Here is an 18,405-nt window from a genome sequence, read left to right on the forward strand (position 1 = left end):
TGTTCGATTCGATCGGTCTAAACTCGATAACCGAGCTCGTAACAAACGAACAGAGTACCGCGACTGGTAGATCAACGCGGTATAACTGTGAAAAAAGTCGCGCCTCCTGTCGATCGTTCTAAAACGACCAATTAACGCGTACGAGATGTCATGCTCCGGAGAACGATTAAAAGAACGTAAAAAGTGATTTGAATCACCGCACCGGCGTAGATACAGGAGTCCCGATAAAAGTCGAGACATTTAAGATGTAATCGCAGAAACGTAAAATGGCTCGCAAACGACCGTAATAAACTCGACGTTAAAAGTTGTAAATTTAGATGATTACCGGTAATAACAGATAAGAAGGCGTAGCTAATTAGCGGTAAGCGAGTGTACTGCTAGCTCGTTGATAAATAATGTATAACATCGGCGAATGTCACGTTGTGCCGCGTTGTTTGAACGTGGACATAGGTGTGGCAGGACAGAGGGAACTCAAAGGCAGCCACGATTAACCGTGGAAAATTCAAGTTTCGCACACCTTAGTCACGCTGTAGTCACGTTGTGATTACGTTGTTGAAAGTGTTTTCCATGCGACGCGAAGGAAAAACAAAATAGACTAGTGGTTACGGTCAATAATTTATTCCTTAACAAAGTGAGTGTAAGTGTTCGCGATCTCCGAAACGTCGCGTGTAACGTTGTATATTTATAGACGAAAAATTAAGGACACGAACGAACGATCTCGCGGATCGTTCGATCATGGTTCGGCTCGAATAAAAATAAACGAATACTACGCAGTAGATAATTAGGAACAGTAGGAACGGATTTGATTTTTGAGCAAGTCCTTAAGCCTAGAGAACCCAACGTCCGCTATATCGACGGACGTTGGTGAACACGTTGATTGCCATAACAGGGATATTTACGATATTTACAATTCCAGATTTAGAAATTCCAATTCGTGTAAATCGCCAAATTTCTAAATCTTCAAATCACCTAATTTCGTTGAATAAAATGCACTATCAAGGTTACTAATATTTTCATTACGCACGATTCGCCAGTGCAACTTTAACGATATGTCATTTCGCCGTGCGATCGAAATAAAATTGGTAACAGAGATCACTTACGATTCCCATGACAGTCAACGCGTTAATTAACGCTACAGATTGCACTGCACCAGAACGAATGCACGTTCTCTATGTCGAGATTACGTGTACCCGTTTATGCAAGTACATACGCCTTTACCATATGCGCGTGCTTGTTTATTATAGAAACATGCTCTACCAGATATCTCGGAAGCGAGTCGAGAGATCGATCGATCGCGATTTAACGAATTCACTTTGCCAGTTCTCGCCAGAACTTCCAACATATCTCTCATCGTTTCCCGTCGAGACGATGCAACGTGTACATTTCGCGATACAAACTGCGCGATAACACGCAGAGTACAGCTCGCTGCAATCGAGCCTTCTCCGAGATAACAACCGCTCTAGAGAAAAACTACACCACCACTTTTCTTAAATTTCCATAATGTTTTAATATCCGCAAAGCAAAACTTTTAATTCGAATATCCGAGAATCAAGTAGTGACGTTTTCTCTAGCAGCGCCATTTTCCCTAAGAAAGCGTACGATGCTCGTCGGTGTACACCGAATCTATAGTATGGCAGTTTGCTTTTGACGGTAACAAGGTCGTAGCAAAAATAGACTGCAATATAAGTAATCTTCTATTGAACGCCTCTCGTTCGATCTAGCATCTTCGTTTCTCTTGATCGCGCGTAAATTTTGATCTAGATCGAACGATTCAACATCCTCACGCGATATTCGAGGAAGACTATGAGTAAAAGGCACGAATGCAAGGCATTAACAACGAATATTATCCGTTGTTACATCGGTGTACGTACATCGAACGCCTTAACGTTTCCGATCGTGTAATATTACATTTCAGAACGATAATGGTATTAAACGGATTGGATCGCGGATAATATTCGATGAACGTGTTCCGTGTCGACTCGGATCTTGATAAAATGTCCTTTTACGTAAACGATATACGCCTCTTCTTCCGTATCTATGAAATCTCCATCGGTTTCGAAGCTGCTCACTCATCGCGCTTAACGAAACTCGGCAGACTCTCCGATTCCCAACAACGATAATTTTAATCGTTGAACCTGACGAGCTTCCTCCTGTCGTCACGAATTAATTAACGATTCGAATACTCATCATGAATTATTTACACTTCGGTATATGTACAAAACACTGTGCGCTAAGCAGCGAACGCGACAGACTTCGGTCTACGGCGTCTATGTAATCGTGTCTTCGTGCTGGATCAAGACTTCGATGGGTCGTCGCTGTTCTTCTCGTTGCTCTTCCTCGACTCCCACTCGTTGATCCTCTTCAGAGGGTAGCAGATCACAGCCGATAAGAAGATCAGACTACCGGATAGGTAGAACGAGAAGTCGTAGCTTCCGGTCGCGTCCATGAAGGCACCTGAACAACGGATAGTACATTCGTGAACCATTCTATCGGAATAAGCTTTGAACATGCTACTTCTCTTTTTAAACATTCTATCGCAAATATCTTTATAGCGCTACTCTTCTCAGATAACCGAGATAAACTGCTGCTACTTGTATGTACAATTCGCGATAGATAATTGTGAAGGATTCTACGAAAATGATTTGGCACAGTCTGATTGATCGTTCTGGTGCAAAGACGACAACTACGAATTCGATCGAAAGCAACTCGAGAGGATTTGCAAGGTGTCGTAGAGATTGGTGCAAATAAACTCTGTCGGCAGCCGGTTCTTAATCAGTTACCTTATCCGCCACTCCAACGCCAATCCACTGACATTCCTACTTCCGTGAATCCTCTTAACATCGGATCTAAAGGTCCCGATCCCTCGGTATGAATCACTTTTCGCGCGAAAATCGCTTAAACTTCGAAAGAAAATTAAACCGAACGGTATGAAGCGCTCGTAACTCGTGTACAGGGAGATAACTATTACGTAACATTCCTCTAATGGCAAAAGAAATCGATAGTTTCTAATCACCTGCGAGAGGCGCGCCTACGGCAGCTGCCACACCTTGGAACAGAAGAAGCAGCCCGAAAGCGTTCGTCAATTTCTCCAGACTCAGTAGATCTACCACGATGATCGACCGCAGGGAGGCGAACACGGCTGCAAATCATGCGAGAATCGTCGTTCAATTAGAAGTCCAAACCCTATCGATTTCTGAATGTTCTACGTATACTCACAAATGCTGATCCCAAAGCCGGCTGCGTAGAAGAACTGAAAGCCCTGAGTGAGCGACAGGCCGGAAATTATGGTTAATAATCCACCAGCGCTGATGAATATATTGTTGACGACCAACGCGTTGACACCTGGTAAGCTACTAGCTAATCCGCACACCACACGACCAACGGTATTGCCGATACCGATTACCGACACTAGGAACATTGCCGTGGATGGTTCGACTCCTGCCCTTATGGCTCGATCTGTCATTTAACAAAATCTGATTATTAAAATTGATACGAGCTTAATTTCGAAAATAGTAAATTTATACTGAATTGCACATTTCCGAGATAACTGATCATTTGGCGAGATTCGATACGATACCTGGGACGTACATAAAGGGTGTATAGAAGCCCATCATGGTGAGTCCTCCAGAGATCGCCAGGATCAAGAAAGAGGGACTTTTTAGCAGACTTAAATCGAGCATGGTTGTGAGGATTCTTCGTACGCTTTCTGGACATATGTAGCAACTTCCGCTTTCTTCTTCAGCCACGTCGGTCGCGGTCGGCAGACGCGTCACCGACATGTGGTATCCCACAGACGATTGCTATAGAAATAAAAATATGTATTCGATTATTGAATCCATATTGGCAGGTAAAAGATTTCGTACCTGAGACCTGTAATGAGGTAGCCTGTTCAAGGAACCCCCATAAAAAATATCGTCCCTATAGAACGGTCTTTGTGGATCCTTGCTGAATGGATTTCGCTTGTTGCCCACCTTCAAAGACTTTTGGCTACAGTCCGAGTCCGCGCGAAGTCTTCGGCCGCTAATCGTGTGTCTACGAATCTGCCAACAATTTTCCTTTATTGCAACCGACCGTACCCAGTTGGCACGGAACAGCCATAAACGGTGTTATGTACTGTCTTAACCAATTATCCCATCTCGTTAGAATTCATTAACTCTTTCTAAATGCGAAAAAACGCTTCTCGAAACAACTTTGTTACGAGCAGGGATTCAATGATTTCATACAATTTAATTCGATACGATTCAGATTGGCGTAATTCGATTCGACGTGATTCAATTCAGCGTTGATTCGAATCAGTGAACTTCAATTCGATGAGTTTCAATTTAGCAGAATTCTATTAGACGTGCTTCAAATCGACACGATTCGCTTTCACGTGATTCAATTCGACACCATTTGACTCGACAAGTGTCACTTTGATACGATTGAATTTAACGCGGTTCAAGTGGAGTGTCGACTCAAGATTTTTAACTCTTGTTTCTACTCCAGATAAGTTCATATTGTGCTGAAAGTGGAACAAGATAAGATTCGAACTCACCGTAGGTACTTTGCCGTTCAGTCTTTCCACATCACCACCTAGAAGATTGTTCTCTTCCGCTATTTTTTCGTCCATAGTCACGTCTATATCGGGGTAGATCGGCGCGGATAATCGTTTCTCCGAGCTGCTCAACTTCCTTTCCAGCGTAGTCAGTTCAACGTGAACCTTGTGAAGCGAATGTAGCGATTTGGAAGCGCTGTAATAAGGTTTTCAATTTAACACTCGATCTCGGTGGCCATATATGCCAAGTTTCCGCTATCTTTAAACCCCAAATCTTTCTGTCCACTAGTCTGTATATCCCCAAATCCCTGCATCTGCGAATCCATACATTCCCGAATCCCTATGTCCACTAACGTTTACGTCCAGATCCCTCAATCTCTACCCTAATTCCTACATTACCAAAGCTATGAATGCTCTAATCTATGTATTCACAGAGTCTGAAATCCCTGCCACTTTATTTTTGATTAAAGATAATGAAAGGAAGGATGAAAGATTCATTTAACGAACGGAGGCTTAATTATTACTTTACTATGTTGGGGTTGCTGCCGAGGAGCTCAGCAGCGGTGGGATATTCCGTATTATTGTTGGTGCCAAAGAAACCGCTTCTGCCAGGTTGAACGCAATGCAACGATGCGGTGGAAACACCTTTGGCCATCAAGTTGTTCTTCACGTCTAAGCCCGCGTTCTCGGGCGTAGGTTTCACTTTAATCCTGGTCGGTTTCAGTGGGCGGAACATCGCGCCGAAAATGGCACAATTCAGCAGCATTCCTGCAACATTCCAGCCAATCTTCTGGCCTAGCGTTCTACTGCTTTATGATTTTTGCATGGGGTGGGAAACTTTTGTACAGCGTGCTTCTAAATTAATCTTCCACCGTTGGAGATTTTGAAATGGGATTTGTCGCCATGGAGACGAAAAGAGGAAATTCGTTGAACTAATCGGTCACAAAATATTGATAAGGATATCATAAAAAAACAAGAGCATTATGGAATTATATTTGAATTATATATTCGACAATTTGATCGATCTGTTCTGATTAAAAAGATTCGAGATTATGTCGTGTTCGAGAGTCGATTGTACTGCAAGATCTTCTCCGAGACAATTTCAACAAACTCAAGTTTGTGCTTTCATTTGTGTCTGAAGATTCTATTTAGTTAGTACGTCAGACTATTTGCGTGAAGAGACGTCGTCAGTCTTGTAAAAATTTCCAGAAGCTTGGATAAGCATCTCGAGTCTTAAGTTGTCGCTGCAAGATCTACCAATTTCCAGACTAATCAGATATTTTTGTTACCTGCTTGAAATAACAAGGCACCCCTCCACCCGAACTGCTTGACGAGCAAATCGGAAATTGGTGCGAGCAAGAAAGCGCCGATTCCAGAACCACAAACCGCGATTCCTGTAGCCAGGGCTCTCCATCTTTCAAAATAAAACCCTGTAGTTATCACAGCCGGCACGTAGATCAGTCCTGCACCGATACCACCTAACAGTCGACAGAAAGACATTCGATCATTTAGCCTTATAGAGCATCGATAGTGCACCGCATGCGTACATAGTCAGTAACTTTAATTATTGAAGCAGTCGCTTCTCAGAACTTGAGAAAAGTAACCTCCGACAGATATTATGTAATAGATATTATTAATCTAAGAAGGTAAAACACGAGTTTCGAAATTTGTAATTTAAATGAAATTATCAAACCAGTCAACATAGAGGCTGCTCGCAAATTCGCTGGAAAATTTTGCATTGCATTAATATTACAGCGATAGCGCGAGTTAGCTGCGCAGCCCATAAACTGGAACACGGGGGTACGGAAAAAGTTTCTCGCCGAGGGCAGCAGCAATTTCGCCGAAAAGAACTTACCGAGTACACCATAAGAGATGTAGAGGAACTCGATGGAAGTGCTGAAGTACGAGAGCACGAAAGCACCGCAACTTATAACGCTTCCTAGGATCGCGACCAGCCTGAAGCCGTACCTGTTAGCCAAAGCTGACACAAAAGGACCTGCGAACAGAATAAAACAACTTTATCTTCTCTTCGACCGCGTGAAAATTGTGTTACCGATCACGACGTTCTATGAATTCAAAATTTCACGGGTAGAAACGAAGCTGATGAAGACCCGACGCACGCGGGCGATCTTTTTCGCGCGATTTCGCTTTCGCGTATCTTCTTTGCTTTTTCCCGAGAAAAAAGAGAAAGTCGATGAAAGAATGTCGGGTGAATATTTCGGACAATCGTTCAACGATGAATATCCGAGAAGAAAAGAAGATTCGTTACTGACCAGCCATAAGGTAGAAGCCAGACTGCAGCGAGCCAACCAAAGCAACCCTTGCTTTGGAAACGGAGAAAGCGGCGGACACGTCGTTCAGGAACACTCCGAAGCTGAAGATGATACCGTCCACGAAGAGGTTGCACATGAAGGAGGCGGCGACGATCACCCAACCCCATCCTCCGTCCGGTGGCACCACCATCTCCACCTCGATGCTCTGCAATCACGCAAACTTTTTGCAAGAAATTCCTTTCTTCCAAACTTTCTTCCGATTACCATATTAAATGGACCATAAACACGCCTTCGTATCATCTGCACGTCTCCTGTACTTTACTAACTTCGACTAAAATATTGAGTTATGATTTAAACCTATGATAAATCACGCGTTTTAGGCTCGAACAAAGTCGTATATTTTCAAGGCTGGATCTCTCTGTAAGGGGAGATTCAAATCCATGTATATTTGGATCTAGAGAAATTCGAGTCTGAAATTCAGACATAAAGGTTCGAACTTATGGATGTTCGGTTGTCGAGATATCGGAATGGATGTTATAACCGAGGGACAATCGAATGCATTCGAGTCTGAGAATATCGAGATCCTGGGATACAATGTTACAAAGATCCGGCGAAAGGAGACTTGTAGATATGCAAATACGCGTCTGTATTCGCATACAGATACGTTTCATAAGGATATCAATTTGTAGCGCGTTTCCGAAGTTTGCATCTAATATGCATACGAAAGTGTATCGTTTGAAAAATCGATCCAGTTTTTGCGAACGCGAAGAATCGTGAAAGTTAGGTGGGCAGATATCGGTCAGGGACAATTCGATAGCCCGTTTCGTATTACCTCGTTATTGTTATCCTGCACGTCTTCGAGAGGCATCTCTTCGGTCCTGCATCCGCCTCCGTTCTGGTGCACCGCTTTGGCGACTCGTTCATCCACTTTGTTCTCCAACGACGCCATCGTCGTCCACGGTTGTCTGTAAGAGCAGAGCGGACCGGTCGGTCGCGGTTATTAAAACGCGCGCGACGATTAAAACGGGAAAGAATAGCGGTGAGGCGAGGCGTGCACGCGCGAGAACATCGGCGACGAACGAGGCCTCCGAAAGCCCGCGCGCGCCTCCGATTCGATCCTATCCTACGCTCTTACGTCGATTTAATTCGATGCATCGTTACAAACGTATGACACGTCACAGCCGGCACCGCATAAATGCGCGACCATTATCATACCTATAAATTATACACGTGTTCGAGAGCCGCGAACGGGAGCCGCGAGCGGGAGCGGAGCAAAGCGACGCGGTTTTCGTGCCTCCCGCGGCCTTTCTTTCCGCGTCGATCGAACGATCTCGATCCAGTATCGGCTGGCTCTGTCGATTTTTGTTCCTTTCTAAATCAGGGAACTTCGCTGTCAATCGGGTAGAAAAAAGAGGAGATAACGCGCGACGATGCGGACGATAAATTAAAAGTGTTTACGAGCAGGAAGAAAACGATCGTAGAATCGAATTCGAACATTTTACGTTTTTCGTATTTAACACACTCAAAGACGCACCGTATGTGTCTTATTCCAGTGTACACGATATAATCTCCATATGCTATCTGTTCGATACACTCGAGGACGTCCCAGATGCGATCTACGCGTCGATACTTTAAGACACGCCGTAAGTGTCCTATGCTATATGCTATAGTCGCGTGCTTGAAAACACCACATGCTTTCTATGACGCACCGTTTGCGTTCTACACTAGTTGACGCGATAAAACCGTGCCTGTTCTACGCTATCAATTCTTTCGATAAAAAATGGACAGGCTGCATATTCTTCTTAGATAACTAGAGCCACGCCTCTAAAGCCCCGAGCGCGGTAAAATATCGGGTTTCACGAGTAGACGTGAAAGTTTTAACTCGAAGAAATTAACAAAAATATCTACGTACCGACAATCGAAAAATCAGAGAAATAGGACCGCTAACACTAACTCGAAACAATGCGAAGAAAAATGAACACTACGAGCACCGAAAAAATGTGCAACCTTCATCCGAGAGTCATTGCTCGAAAACTGAAGCGTGTCCATCTCGAAAAAGAAACGTTGATACTTCGATCTGTGTTGTTCTTTTAAACACGGAATGCCTCTTCTTGTATGTAGATGTTCGGTATTTTGTGAATCGACGATAAGATACGACCTATGTCAACCGAGACAACTTCGTGGCGGCGTTTACACATCCGACAAGAAAGATCAGTCGAAAAAACATAGAAAGAAACACGTTGTGTACTCTGTTTACCGCTAATACTTCGGCTCAAACAACATTCCACGATGTTTGATATCGTTGACGAAGGAAGACAAGAAGAAGACAAATTTAGGATCGAAGAGAATGAATAATATTTTCCTTTGGATTATCGCGATGACTACTGCACCCTGAACTTAATGACAGTGCGCTTATCTCGACTAGCTTTGCTGCTGTTCAAAGTCAATGACAATATAAGTACTATCAACTTATTGCTTAGACCTTTTTCCTTGGAAATTCTGTTTGAGAAATATTTTCTAAATATAACGCGGTCTGCCTTCAACGGTTCTATTACCATTTCTATGTTTCCGTATCCTATATAGCCATGTGTTCTACTCACGCGTTCTATTATTAGTGTACTATACTGCTACACGTTCTATTACCACGCATTGTATCATCGCACTTTCATGTATTCTATTATCTCGCATTATATCGCCGAGTCGTATCGCTACATATCGTGCCACACGTTATATCACCATCTTCCACGAGAGAACCGTAGGCAATTGGAGAGATAAAAAAAATGTTGAAAAGCTTAGTCACGAGAATGTAAGGAAACATTAATTGCCATGCTATAAATAATACGGACGCACAGCAGTTAAGAATATAATTTAAACATTTCGTTGCTGGCACGAGAGGAGTGTTTTACGACCCCCCTTTTATTTTCCGACTACTGTTTTCGAATTCATCAATCCGATTATAATAATAATAATTAATCAAACACTCGTACGGAAAGTTTTATCGCGATCAGATAAGTTGTTTAGCGTATCCAGGTAGTACGAGCAAATTGAACAATTTATTTGATTATTTATCAGGCGGATTACTTTCCTTGTCCCGAACATACTTACAAAGATCTGTAACGATAACGGTATGAAAAACGACGGTGACAGCATGAAATATAACGTATATACTTAACAGTGGCATGAACCTGGAAACTGATCCGCGGAATAATTTTTTACGCCACCGTCGCTCTAATCGTAATTCGAAACGATTCTACTTTTACCTACGCAAAGATGCGCATCCAAAAATAAAGTTATCCGACAGCGAAATTCGCTTCCAAACGAGAGTTAATTAATGCAAAAGTTTACGTTTGGACATTTAATGACATTTAACGAATTCATACCTAATCGAAACCGCGAGAATCAGTAGGGTCAACGACTCTATGATCCCCGCCTTCGTCGTTCTCCCTGTTGATCGTCATTGATATCAAGGACGTATGTAATCAGCGCGATTCGTAGGCCACAAGATTTCGACACGTGCGATCAAATGCTGTGATACACCGTGAAACATTCGACTCGCGCAAAACCATATTGTTGCAGAGATCGAGGCATATTGTGCAAACACGCTCGTGCAAACTCCGTACGACTGATAAGGGATGTGCTTATTTTTAAATCACGAAAGAGCGACAGCGGGAATATAGAGTTGTCTCTCCAATTGACACGAGTCTGGTTCGAAAGAAAGTTCATTTATAATCGATTAGGAAGACTACGATTTCGTGATAAGCTAAAGATACCTGCGATTAATTCGTTCCATTACAGTTTGACTGTTAGGAAATTCGCTCGTTAATGCTCGTTAATGCTCGTTAATGCTCGTTAATGATTGATAACGGAGTATCGGTGTTTTTTTTTATGCTTCGATGATTCGATGTAAGGTAATGCGGAGTAATATTCCAAATTGCCTATCACTGTCTGGGATTGAGTGTTCAGCTCGACAGAATGCAAATTTTTTTCGAGGGGCGTTTAAGGTACTAAAATTAAAAACTTCCATTGCCTCGAAACAATTTCAACATTTTAAAGTTCCACGGTCTCGAAAGCTCGGAGCCCCAGTGTTCCAAAGTGGCAAGATGCTAAAATTAAAAGCGTCCATTGCCAGGGTGAGAAAAACTTGTAAAACAAGACGAAAGACACGTGAATCGGAAACTGCAGCGGGTTTCTCCGAATGATCGCAGGTTTCCATGGCACGATCCAAGAATAGATGGTCGTCTAATAATAGCGAGATTATGCGAGCTGCATGGAAGCAGCACGTAAGGAGCAATTGAAGCGATTCGATTGTATCGGTGCAATGGGTGCTCCAGAAAGCAGAAGTAGCAATTATCTGCGCGGAAAAGAGAGCGGATAGGTTGTTATCGTATTGCGTTGAACACAACACGATGGACCGTTTGTTCGTGAATTCGTTTCTGGCTCGATACCAAAACGCGTCCGCTTTCGTTCGTTCTCTCGTCTTTCTCCGTTGATAACGTACGCGATAACGAAACGAGGCGAACACGATGAACGCGAAACGATCTATCGAGCCGCGTTTGATCGTTCCGCCAGAAGAAATAATCGTGACTTAATTATGAACCGAACAAGTGCGTCTATCAAGTGTTTCTGATCCGCTGTCTTCGCTGATACTCGATTTCCTGCCCAACAACAAAGCCCTCGTTTTTATCGCGAACGCGTAATGTTTTCTGCGAAAAAGTGTTAGGGTGCAAGTGGAATCTATTGTTTTGCTAAAACAGTTTCCATCGTTTCGTATCTATTTGTCACTGTCGACCTAACCAGCGTAACTCGCGAATCGATCACGGTCCGATCTCGTAGTCTTAAATATTTCTGGTTCGAATCGAGCATTGCACGTAGGTGAGTCAGCCATTACGAATGAGTAGCGGAGGACCGGCAATGAATTCAACAATCTCGATTGGGGTATTACGAAGAAAAGCAAACGTCCTCGTGTAAACCGAAGGTACGATCGGTTCACATGTAGCGGACGAAGAGGAACTTGTTTTCGGGGCATTTTATTAATCGCGTCTTCCTGGAAAGACCGCGGAAACAAATTATTTGACGGCGGGAAAGAGGCTCGTTATGGGCCGGCTCGTTCAATTCCATTTAACCGGTCGTATTGAGTTTAATTGGAAAATTGTCAGGTTTTCAATTGAATTTTCATGCAACTTTATTCGCTTTAATTGATACCGAGAGGACGAGCAATCATTCATACGCGATGCTCCACTTGTACCGGGCCTTACATATAACCTCGTCCTATATTGCCACTTTCTATTACAACCCATTATCCGAGTACTGGCACATCCCGTTATTCTCGATACTACCACGTTCCATTATTGTCGCACCTCGATACGTCCAATTATCTTTGCTTTAACGAATCTAGTATGCTCACACCGGTATTTTCCTCTCGAGACTGAATTACGGTTAAAAATATCAACGAAAGTCTCGGTTACTGAAACTTTACGCATTCTACTTAATTTATTGCCCGATAATCGTGTACTACACGAAAAAAAGTGGAATCGGCTTCGAGGTCAACCGCTGTTATTATTAACAAAGTTTATTTTTACGCTAATTATCGTGGATTATTTTTCGCTCGGAACTGGCATGGTTTGGGAATTTCGCCGATAGGCCCGGCGATAGTCGGAGGTATGAAGAAACAGCTCGTTCCGCTTTATCGCGACTCCTCCGACACTTGGAACAATAGTCGAATGGAAAATTATGCTTGCCCGTCGATATCGTCGCGAGTAAATATTTGAACGGACTACTATTCTCAATCTGGTAGTCGGTGGATGTCGGAAGATCGACTTCTGGCCGATAAACGCGTCCAGGAACCGACAATATTTGTTCGATTTCGATCGACCTCTCGAGAAAAATGGGAACGGCAGTCATGAGACCGCGTTTATCTGCCACCAAGGAATTTTGTAAATAACTCGAATTATCTTTCTTAATCGCCTCCGCGATCGAAACATCTTTCAGACTGATCGATTTCGAATAAATCGAAGCTTTTTTCGAGCAATCTACCGATAAATTCGTTGTTTTCAAGAGAACCGATCGACAAGATTTTAGTTCGATAAACCGATTCTTTAATCTTTCACGAATTCACTCGTATCGCAATTAGCGGTGTTGGTATCTCTGTCAGGGCCCTCCCGGACAATATCGACGATCTTCACCCACTTACACTCGTGACTGATCACGGATCAATCGAGAAAATCACGCGAAATTCGATAGCCGTTCATATTTGCAACAATTTCGAGTACGTGCTACTCCAAATCAGCAGAAATTCCAGTAATGTGAAGCCGTGTGATAGAGGAGCAACAGGTCGGGTTCCATCAACAATTCTCGAATTGTATCAATTTATCCCCGTTTCGAAACCACCATCCTGTTCATAAGACAATACCTACCAAAATTCGACGCAGATTTTATCGCTCTTAAAAAAATGTAATTACCATAATCTACAGATAACTTTGGCTCTTGTAAAACTTCCTCTTTCGGACCTAGGACTTTGGAACGTTATAACCGAATTTTCGACTAAAGAGTTTATTGTAGTATCGCAATGTACCGAATAATTTTATCGCTCTTTGAATTTAAATCGAGATGTCATGTACATTATAATGTACGTAGTACTTGAAACTCCCTAGAGATCGCATCAGAAATCTAGTGCAGACAAGTACCTAGTTAGGTCAGTATCTAGGAGTATACTAATAGAGAAGCAAAGTGTTCATCGATACGATCGATTATCCATCAAAATTTCCGACTCTTCGGAAGCATCGAATAATTCTTCGGATAGATCATTGGTTTCGGTCAGTCTCATCGAGAGTAACAAAGCGAGGTGCCCTTATTGAATTCCAGAGCGTTATTGGCTGCTCTCGAAGAATTTATTAGGACGATCCAGAGACTCGATTCAGCTCCGTTCGCGAACGCGAATGACCAAACAGGATGGTCAAAAGCGGCGCGATCAATGATGCGTCCCTTACGAATCGCGAGAGGGAAACGAGACCACGTGCCGAGGCCAAAGTTCCTCGGAACTTATCTCCACCGATTTCTTGTGCATTTATTTACCAACATCGTGATGCTGAATCAGCGAACGTCAGCCTTTTACAAATAGCAGCAAACAGGCCAATAAACCCGTGATCTCTCCGTTGTTCGTTACTCGACTACCTCGCTTTTCTTCTTTTCCATTGTTCGTGCACGGCGGAGAGTTTCCGCAGGTCAAAAAGAAACTGGAGATCTAAAAGAGTCTGTCTTGTAACACGTGGCTGAAACCATTGGCGTAAGCAGGATTTTTCACTCGAGGGAGGCAGGTCTTTTTTTACTATACGGCAACGCGATGTACGACCACGCGCTACATTATCGTGTGTTGTACGATGCGTCAGACCGCTGTAATACATTGAATCGGTGATAGGCAACTGGAGCCGCGAGTAGCGATAGGTAATCTACTTTATAAACTCTCGATTATCCAGATTCCCAAATACACAGTCCTCGATTTTCGAAATCCTAAATTTCCATTTATACAAATTCCCAGATGCTCGTATCTCCGAGTCCTCGAATTTATATATTTCGAATGCGGACTCACTGAATTTCCAAATCTCCATATATCGCCACTTACTCACGCCAATGGGTAACACACATTTCCACGAAGGACTTCCGTTGAAGAGAACAAAAGAGGCTTGGCCGAGGTGCAGGAAACGCTCCATAGCGTTTCGAAGATTCAAGAAATGATTTGTTGTCGCTATAACCTCGTTAGAATCTAACACTTGCGAAGCGAGGACGCGAGAAGCAATTATTGTACACTCTTTTTTTTTGCTAACTCGATCGTGGGCAGAGAGAAGCCACGGCGGATGAGTCGATCGACTAGTCGATTCGCGCTGAAATGGAAAGCGATTAAGAAAGAAATTCGTGAGAGGAAAAAGCAGAGTTTTCCTCGAGCGCGCGTAAAGGATCGACGAGGTCATCTGATTAGCGAAACGAAATTAATATTACAGCGGGCAAGTTCCACTCGCGGTCGAGCCGTATGGAAATTTCGGAAATCGATGTTGTTTCGCGTCGAAACGTCACTGGTATCGCCGGATAAGCGTCTTTTCTGATCGTCGAGCAGAAAAAACACAGATGTCTTGCTCAATTGCGATTGATAGACCCAAGAAATCTCGCGATAAGCAGCGGAGCGTACGCTGGCCCGTCAAACGCGTATCGTCGAAGGCGACGGATGCGTTTTCGCGTCTACTAATTGACACCGTACGGAAAACGCGCACGTGTGTCGTGAAGCACGTGCAAAGGGAGGCCGAGTGCGCGTGCGCGGACCTGGAAGGCGGGAAACGCGCCACGCTTTCGTACCGAACACTCACACACGCGCACCTACCGCCTGAACTTTTAACACGGGTGCGTTAATTGCACCGTGACGAAACACGCGCGTCCGGTTAAACGCGTTAACGAGATACGTTTAAATCGGTTGATTACCTTTCCTCGTGGGGTCGGCGTCACAGAGCGCCGAAATTCCAGAGATCGAGCACGAAGCGAAACGACAGCAACGGAAGCAACGCGTGTTCGTGGCCGCGTGATGCGCGTCTACTAACAAGGCGCGCGCGATGTGCCGGAGAATTAGCAGCGCGATCAGCGTGTCCCGTCGGCCGTGCACGGCTTCCATCGGTCACCGATAACGACCGAATGCCAGATTGGTCCGTCACGAGCGGAGAGGATCGTCTCGTTGGACACTCGCTCCGACTCGCCACGCCACAGGATTCCTATCGACGCGATACGACGCGTAGCGTCACCAACGAGCCTACAAACCGACGATTACGCGAAATTCGAACGACGTCGATTCATCTCGACCGATTTCCCGCGCTTTTCTTCCCCGGTACATCCTCTACTTCCGCGGAATCGATTGCTGCCCGACGAACGATCGATCGAAATTCGCTTGGACGCGATCGATATTCGCCTACCGCCGTAGACACGCAGGAATAGACTGCGCGATCCGTGAGAGGCATTCGATTCAACGCGACGAAGAAAGAGCATTGCTTCATTTTTCTCCTTCTAACGTGTAAGTTGGAGGGATTCCAGTTTTATGGTTTCTGTGATTTGCGAAGAAATCGTCATTGTTCCTTCGGATGTCACGTTCGGAGTGCGAAATCTGTTTCTATGCGTCTATGCGTACTGCCACGAGGTAAGGGTGCGTTTATACAATATCAATATGTAATCGAATACGCATTTTTTCTCGTGTCGTTCGCGTTTTAAATTTTACGTTCACACGGGGGAAAGTTGGTCAGAATGACCCTGAGAACATGAACAGGGTCATTGAAATTGGCAAGGTGTTTTCTGATCCGGAGTAATTACTTTAATTCGTGTTAACCTAACTGACCATTCAATGAACCGAATTAACGAAGCATACATTGTCTCTGTCTCTTTCGCTCGCGTAACTAACGCTCTGCTAAAGTCTGTATTTTACTTTTCATCAAGGTCGTCGAAGTCCGTTTTTATTATTTTTTTCTTTTTTGCTACAGATACGTGCATAACAAAGCGATTAAAAAAAGTTCCGCCTGAACCCATGAAAAAGCATCGGTTCAACATTAATCGTATAACATTGTATCGATAGCTTACTCGGCGAGTCTAAACGCAGCCTAAATCGACGCATCGAATCGAGATCGACGGTCGTTCATGCGAGACGAGGCCGCGATTCACTTGACTCGATCGAGGATCGAAACCGACGAACACCTACGATCGAATCGAACGGTTGCGCGTGAAAACGTTAACGAGCGGTCCGTATGCACAACGCGCGCACCACGAATTCCGTCGATCGTCGATAAGAAACGTGGAGTCTGGAGGCGATTGTCCGATAACCCGTTTCAGCGGAGATTGTGCGACCACCGAACCACATGACAACCCGTTTTCGACGTTTCCAATCGCGACGCGGTGATAATCGGTTCGATGACGTAACTCTAGAGGAAAGGTTCGTTATCGTTTAAGTAGCTAAACACAGATGGACGTCTACCGATAATGATTCACTAATCTTAACGAGAGGTTAAACGCGTCCTTGTCCCTTCCAATTCCGCGGTAACGACGCTAAGAATGCGCTCGATGCCACGAACGTGAATTATACGCGTACATATATCGTAGAAATGTTGCTTCGCACCTGTGATGTTTAACATCTTATCGCGGTGAGTAAAGTATCGCTACCAACTACGTTTTCGTGAACTGGATGGAAATTAGATAATCGGTAAGTCGATCGATTATACTGGTTCCGAGTAAAAAAACTCAAGGCAATTAGCAAGCTTCGATTGCAGTAATTCCCGCGTGGTACGGGGAGGCGTGCTCGTGTCTATGTTCGATTGCACGTGCACGAAACGCGACGTCGCGTGGCAAGAACTCGCGCCACACAAAAATGCACGGTAATTCTCCGGTTCTTCGCTTCGTTCGCGTTGATTTGTCTAAGAATACTCGTATCGACGACAAGACGTCTCCTCCGACCGTTCTAAATCGGTTAACGCGGTTTCGGTCGCGGTCAACTTACACGCGATAATTCTACTTTACAGGGATCTATTTTCTTCCGTTTTTACCGATGATTGGTCAATACGCATGATCCGTCATAATCGACAAGTTCGCACAGAAACGCGTAGCTGTTCCGAAATGCACTCACGTATGCGTCATGATCGTCGTTTTCACACTTGCACGGCTAACAGCTTGGTGTCGTCCGCTTCGTCCGAAAAAGTGAACCAACAGAGGGCGACCGCCATGGAAATAAACCGGAAATCGCGCCACGCCGGAGGGACACGGAGGGAGCGGAGGGAAATGGCGGCAAACTGGTGGCGTTGAAGCACGGAGAAACGCGCCGCGGCAAACAACGACGAACCAAGAATTATCGCGCGACGTTGTGGTGACGATGTGTTCCGCCAAACCTTCCTTCTGTTTCCTGTACTTCGCCCCTCCTGTTGCACGGTGGCGCTTAAACGAAAGAGCAAGTTTACGCTTAAGGTAGGTCGCGCCAAGAATATACGCCTATCGCGCGGCAAACTCCCCGGTACCGTTCATTCCATCGCGACACAGGGAGGTGGAAATCAGTCACGACGCTCGACCAGGAGACAACGTGAAAACAGTCGCGCGACCACGTACCCCGAAACTAGGGGAAACTTGTTCGCCGATTACGTTTAAACAGCCGAGAAAACGTTTCTTTTCTTTTTTAATGCACCGTGCTCGCGACGCGCGAGCGTGCACTTTTCGGCGCGCTTAGCCTTTCACTCTACCGCAGTCTATCCTTGATACTTGACATTTTATCGGTCTCATTATTTCGTATACTAATTGAACGAGTTGACCAAAGTGTACGGTAATTTAATCTGCATCGTGTAATCACGCGTACACATGAATATCTCACTGAATTTCCAGTAAAGTTTGCGAGATCCGAGACAAATACTCCGTTTATCTCGCGTAACGATATAATCTCAGGTAATGTAACGATAAAACATAGCACTGTAAATGAGTTTTCTTGCTCGAAGACAAATATTGTTCGTTGAATAGAACAGCAAGATACATACGTTTATTAAATTTTGCTATATTTCATTGCACACGCGTATTATCGGTCTACGAGTAAAAACTTCGTAA

The 18,405-nt window shown here is 44.3% G+C and overlaps 1 protein-coding gene and 1 long non-coding RNA gene across 10 annotated transcripts in view; one reads left to right on the forward strand and one right to left on the reverse strand.

Moving 5' to 3' along the window:
• The window catches only part of LOC143265275 (uncharacterized), a 39,143-nt gene that overhangs the window by 17,393 nt on the left and 3,345 nt on the right, over positions 1-18,405 (forward strand). For 2 of the 3 annotated variants that reach the window (XR_013039673.1, XR_013039675.1), the window contains one exon: positions 17,343-17,781. The exons of the other annotated variant lie outside the window; for it this stretch is intronic. This is a non-coding gene — a long non-coding RNA (uncharacterized LOC143265275). The remainder of the gene's footprint in view (positions 1-17,342; positions 17,782-18,405) is intronic. 3 annotated transcript variants of the gene reach the window in all.
• On the reverse strand, positions 603-17,581 carry LOC100877973 (monocarboxylate transporter 12). Of its 7 annotated transcripts, none has more exons than XM_076536496.1 (12): positions 17,447-17,581; positions 7,640-7,772; positions 6,808-7,012; positions 6,390-6,530; positions 5,824-6,012; positions 5,059-5,302; positions 4,535-4,730; positions 3,864-4,040; positions 3,578-3,800; positions 3,217-3,456; positions 3,014-3,139; positions 603-2,454 (listed from the first exon to the last, which is right to left on the reverse strand). In XM_076536496.1, the coding sequence occupies exons 1-12, from the start codon at positions 17,455-17,457 to the stop codon at positions 2,294-2,296; spliced, it is 2,046 nt and encodes a 681-aa protein (XP_076392611.1). In that variant the 5' UTR covers positions 17,458-17,581; the 3' UTR covers positions 603-2,293. The 7 variants fall into 7 exon arrangements, with proteins under 7 accessions (XP_076392611.1, XP_076392616.1, XP_076392612.1 ...); XM_076536501.1 differs by having other exon boundaries at positions 17,367-17,452; XM_076536497.1 differs by lacking the exon at positions 17,447-17,581 and adding an exon at positions 15,274-15,755.

The sequence above is a fragment of the Megachile rotundata genome, chromosome 10 (assembly GCF_050947335.1).
Source record: "Megachile rotundata isolate GNS110a chromosome 10, iyMegRotu1, whole genome shotgun sequence".
Taxonomy (NCBI): domain Eukaryota; kingdom Metazoa; phylum Arthropoda; class Insecta; order Hymenoptera; family Megachilidae; genus Megachile; species Megachile rotundata.

What these genes read in the sequence shown, in the direction of transcription:
- LOC100877973 (XM_076536496.1), bottom strand. An exon ending in TGCAGGATAACAATAACGAG is followed by an intron (nt 7,013 to 7,639) that starts GTAATACGAAAC and finishes GCGTGATTGCAG; the next exon opens with AGCATCGAGGTGGAGATGGT. An exon ending in AGCAACCCCAACATAGTAAA is followed by an intron (nt 4,731 to 5,058) that starts GTAATAATTAAG and finishes ACCTTATTACAG; the next exon opens with CGCTTCCAAATCGCTACATT.